The sequence below is a fragment of the Theobroma cacao genome, chromosome 10, assembly GCF_053813885.1.
Source record: "Theobroma cacao isolate CCN51 chromosome 10, ASM5381388v1, whole genome shotgun sequence".
Taxonomy (NCBI): domain Eukaryota; kingdom Viridiplantae; phylum Streptophyta; class Magnoliopsida; order Malvales; family Malvaceae; genus Theobroma; species Theobroma cacao.
In genome coordinates this window covers 21,679,833-21,684,271 of record NC_142648.1, presented here as the reverse complement: position 1 = coordinate 21,684,271, position 4,439 = coordinate 21,679,833, and the positions used below count along the sequence as shown (strand labels likewise).

The following is a 4,439-nucleotide window of genomic DNA, read 5'->3' as shown; positions in this document are numbered from 1 at the left end:
CGGTATATGGTTTTTTTTTTTTTTTTTGAAAAGTAAATTTATTGACCTCAACAATCAGTTTATCATTTCAAGTTTCTTGTTTGTATAACAAGAGACTTTGCATGACATAATAACTTGATTTGTGTATGAAAAATCTGAACAATTACCAAAAACAATTACCGCACGAAAAGCAATTGACAACAAAACTCAAAAAATAATTTGCCCCTAGAACAAAAACTGGGCTTTGATCAATTAGAAAATAAAAACTCTTCAGTACCTACTCATAGTCTTCATACTTATACAGCCACAGACCTACAAATCCTACCTCCGAACTTGTAGCCTACCATCCTAGATCCATACTTACAAAGCCATATCCGTTATTCCTTGCACCCAAATTCGGATTATTTTGAATCAATAAAAATTCGATTCATTTGAAATTCAAGTGGATAATCTTTAAAATGAAATTTAGTTGAATTAGACTAATCATTCTAGTTGAGTGAGATTTTATCACCCTCAATTAAGTTGTTCAATACAACATTTTATCTAAGCATACCGCACATCTAGAAGTGTAATCAAGTCAAGTCTATCTAGTGTTAGGTGAGTTTGAGCTCGGTTCAATTAAAAAAACTCAATGCTCGAGCTTGGTCACGTACAATGTCAAGCTCGAGCTTGACTCAATTGAAAAATTCAAATCTCGAGTTCAGTTGAACTTTATTTTCTCATGAACAAGTTTGATTCAAGAAAAAATTAAACTACTTGAGGTCAATTCAATTATTATTAATTTATATAAAAAATTCAAAACTCGACTTGAGTATGAATTTAGAAAACAATTCAAGTAAAACTTTAAAATAGGTAAATAATTATCATATTTTTTTGATAGATATATAAAATATTAAAAAAAAATTTTAAAAATAAAAACTCGACAAAACTTGCGAGCCACTCAAGCTCAAGGTCAGCTCAACAGTGAACAACTCTGAATTCAAGTATCGTCGAATTGAGTCGGAGTAGGTTGAGTTCAGATCATCTTGAGTTTGATTTTGGTAACTTTAAAGCCAATGATATTTTTGTCGTTTGAGTCGAATTTGGTTTGGATTGGTCTTTCATATTCAGTTAAAGCTTGGCTGAGTCTGCTTTTAGTCCCTTTGGATTTTGGATTCAGCTACTTTTGGTTATCTTTTTCAAGTCAATATTCTTAGATTTTGGGTTGAATTGCAGACCAATAACGAAATCATTTGGGTCGGTTCAGATTTTTACTAGATGATTACAACTTAGAAGTTCCATTCACAAAATAAGATTTATGAGATTAAAAAAATTTCTCTTATTATGTAATTCAATATGAAATGCACAATTAACGCTTCTAGCAAAAAAAAATTTCTTTTGCTGCATTTCTTTTTAATTGTCCATATTTGACTTTTAAAAAATTTAAGATTAAACATTTTTATTTTTATATTTTTTATTAAAATTTTAAAACTTTTTACATAAATATGATTTTAATGCCAAAAAGCATAAATCGGAAGCAATGAAAAATAAAATTGAAATTTAAAAAAAAAAAAAAAAGTATTAGATATTTTAAAGTAGGAAATAAGACACATAATTTTAGAATACGAGAAACAAGAAAATGGGAAGTAAGTTTATGTACGAAGCATTAAAAAATAAGTTACATAGAAATCCTACATAATAAAAGAGGTAATGGGGCATATAAGTACTCAGTCTGCAAACAGTGAGCCAATAGAAATCTCAACTTGAATTATGCAGGTATCATCTACAAGATAGCCTGTTCGAGGATTGTAGAGTTCAGTCAGAGGCATGAAGCAATTGAAGCCCCAGTCATGGTCACGTTCATTAAACTCATGATATGTGTCTGAAAAAGCAACGCAAAAGATTGTCAATTTCAGTTTAAAACAAGAATGGAAAACCAAAAGAGACAAAATAATGCAAAGAGCATATGTAGAATTGGCATAAATCACTTGGGAAGAGCTTCTTCCTGATGCAAAAGTTTAACTAGAAAAATAATAAACAACACAAGGAGTGGGAGCTGAAGAGCAAATTCAGCTTACAAAAGACGATCAATGATAAATGTTATGTTGCAATGGCTAGCTCCTCAACAGGAAGGGGTTAAACTTACTAGGCAACTAGCTGGGAAACCCAAGACTTCAGTTTTCTAGGCGATGAACTTGGTAGATATATGAAAAAAGTTGGTCAGAAATATATCTATGTGTATCTGACGTGCCACTAGTGTTTTGATGCTTGAGAGATGGTATCCTAATTACACAGTACAGGTTAGGGGCGAGGGTGAACAGTCACCAATATTGACCTCGTAGTACAAGTCCTCATTCGAGTGAACAAACTAAGGCAATTGGCCCATATCTTAGAAGAAACGAATGTGACATGTGCAGTAATGTGCACATCGAGTAACAAGTGTATAACAAAAACTGAGCCCTTCCTCACAAGAACTAGCTATCAGATATACTAACATATTATATGTCACTATTCTTGATGTCCTTAAGTTGAAACTATTCTTGTTGTTTCATGGAAAAGGGAAAAACAAGCAACAAAAATGCCAAGAATCACGAAAGGGTTTTACTTCACAAAACCAATGAATTTATACAAGTCCTTGGCATCACAGGTGGACTGCTCAAATACCGAAATCAGAGATTAATCGTGCACACCATTTGAAATCATGTATCCAATTTATATGAACAACAGATTGCAAGCTACTGTAATATAATTCACCTTTATTGACAGAGTAACGCTTATCAATCTGGTTGACGACTGTTAATGTAAACAGCGGACAGACACTCCAATTATCAGGCAAATTTTCTGAAGCAGCAACATCTAGGAAAATTGACAAATGATCCTTATTGGGAAAAACAAGTAGTCGCCTGTCCAATACAATTCCTTCCACATCTTAAGTAGCTATCGGCAGTGCATGATAAACAAGTTGAAGATACGCAAATTACCATTTGTAGCCACCAAGATCCACGGTCTCAGAGTACATCTTCTTGGCCTCGAGTCTCGAGAAATTCTCAGCTTTCCATGTGAACAATAAACTCTGGGGTTCATCGTTTGCAGACCCAGTGTTTCCTGCACGAAGAACCGAAATTAAGAAAGGTTTTGCTAAAGACATTGAACTAAAGAAGAAAACAATACAAGGCATAAATTTGAAAACTTGTTCTACTTGTTGTCAAACCGTTAATAACATAAATCCCATGTTAGGGTTTTATGCTAAGATGAAATCTAAGTTCTAATAATGGAATTGAGATTACCTTCCATTGGCAGAGAATCTTGTGATCAAAACTTGATTAGAAAAAGAGCTAGCCGTCTAATTTACGCAATGTTCTTGTTTGTTTCTCCTTTTTTACCTATCTGGACTTGATGTACAAGCTCTCGGCCTTTTTTTTAATAAATATTAAATTAGAGTTTGACTTCACTCCAAATTAGTTCTTTTCTTTCCCTCTTCTACTGCAAATCACTTTGCTTCCTACTCCATTCATTTGCATAGTAAAAACCAAATAAAAGAATACTCCATTGCTTTTCTTCTTGTGAGGGAACGGTTTCACCGTCTGCAAATTCTGATTCTAAATTTGTAAAGAATGTCTCAACCTCTGCACTCTTTGGACAGATTTGGGTAAGGTTACATCATGGTCTGTAACTAGGACAACTTGTAAAGGAAAAAGTAGGGCAATAAACAAGTACTACTTCCCTATCTCACTTTTTATTTTTTTATTCGAAATTTATCATTGAAAACTGGAAAATTTAGCAGGTTTCCATTGGTAGATTCTATCTTATGTTGTTGTAGAGATGATGAGCAGTATAAAAGATGGCTGCATTATGTCTAAGGGTTATGTAAAAGCAATTTATGTAATTAAGAATTGTCACAAGTGCCTTCTCATGCTCTTCATGGGTTATCTTTCTAAGGTTTTAAACAATGTTAAACCATGACCAGATTTCATCCATTTGCCAATGACCTGCTGATCATATATAGGCAAAAGCAAAAAGCTACAAAGATTAAGATGAACCAGTAGCAAGGGAATATAAAATAACTAAAGAATAGAGAAGCAGAGCAGAGATTTGATGAGGAATTATTAAGACCCTTGAAACAGATGAAAAAAAAATCCACAAAGTGAATCATTTATCTATCTTAACATCACCAATATTCAAATTTAACACCTCTAAGTTAGAACTCTTGATTCTATTAATTGAGTTGTGATATCTTTGAAAAACTTGACCAATTTAAGATGGCAATCATGTTACCATCCTTACATGCTTAGGCCTTTCTGCTTAAAAATCTATAGTTAAATATTTCATTCTCTTATTTTTACTATACATTCTTTTCTTGAAACATTTTATTTACTCATAGATTATTAAAACAATTATCTTTATTTATTCCTATTTTTCAAGGATGTAGGTATGTTTAAAGCTCTAGGTCAAATGGACATGGTTGTCCTCCCCTTCATTGA

The 4,439-nt window shown here is 32.7% G+C and overlaps 1 protein-coding gene across 6 annotated transcripts; it reads right to left on the bottom strand.

Moving 5' to 3' along the window:
* Nucleotides 1-1,598: 1,598 nt before the first annotated feature.
* On the bottom strand, nt 1,599-3,539 carry LOC18586889 (ubiquitin C-terminal hydrolase 13-like). Of its 6 annotated transcripts, none has more exons than XM_088802640.1 (4): nt 3,246-3,539; nt 2,940-3,063; nt 2,713-2,877; nt 1,599-1,840 (listed from the first exon to the last, which is right to left on the bottom strand). In XM_088802640.1, the coding sequence occupies exons 2-4, from the start codon at nt 3,040-3,042 to the stop codon at nt 1,686-1,688; spliced, it is 423 nt and encodes a 140-aa protein (XP_088658766.1). In that variant the 5' UTR covers nt 3,043-3,063; nt 3,246-3,539; the 3' UTR covers nt 1,599-1,685. The 6 variants fall into 6 exon arrangements, with proteins under 6 accessions (XP_088658766.1, XP_088658769.1, XP_007010532.1 ...); XM_088802643.1 differs by having other exon boundaries at nt 2,713-2,814; XM_007010470.3 differs by having other exon boundaries at nt 2,713-2,861; nt 3,246-3,535.
* Nucleotides 3,540-4,439: the final 900 nt, after the last annotated feature.

Bases quoted from the DNA above. Each gene is read 5' to 3' on its own strand.
- LOC18586889 (XM_088802639.1), bottom strand. From the start codon at position 3,136: ATGCCTTGTATTGTTTTCTTCTTTAGTTCAATGTCTTTAGCAAAACCT. The intron at 2,862-2,939 runs GTAATTTGCGTA...TGTATTGGACAG, and splicing joins GATCTTGGTGGCTACAAATG to GCGACTACTTGTTTTTCCCA. The intron at 1,841-2,712 runs GTGAATTATATT...TTGCTTTTTCAG, and splicing joins GCGTTACTCTGTCAATAAAG to ACACATATCATGAGTTTAAT.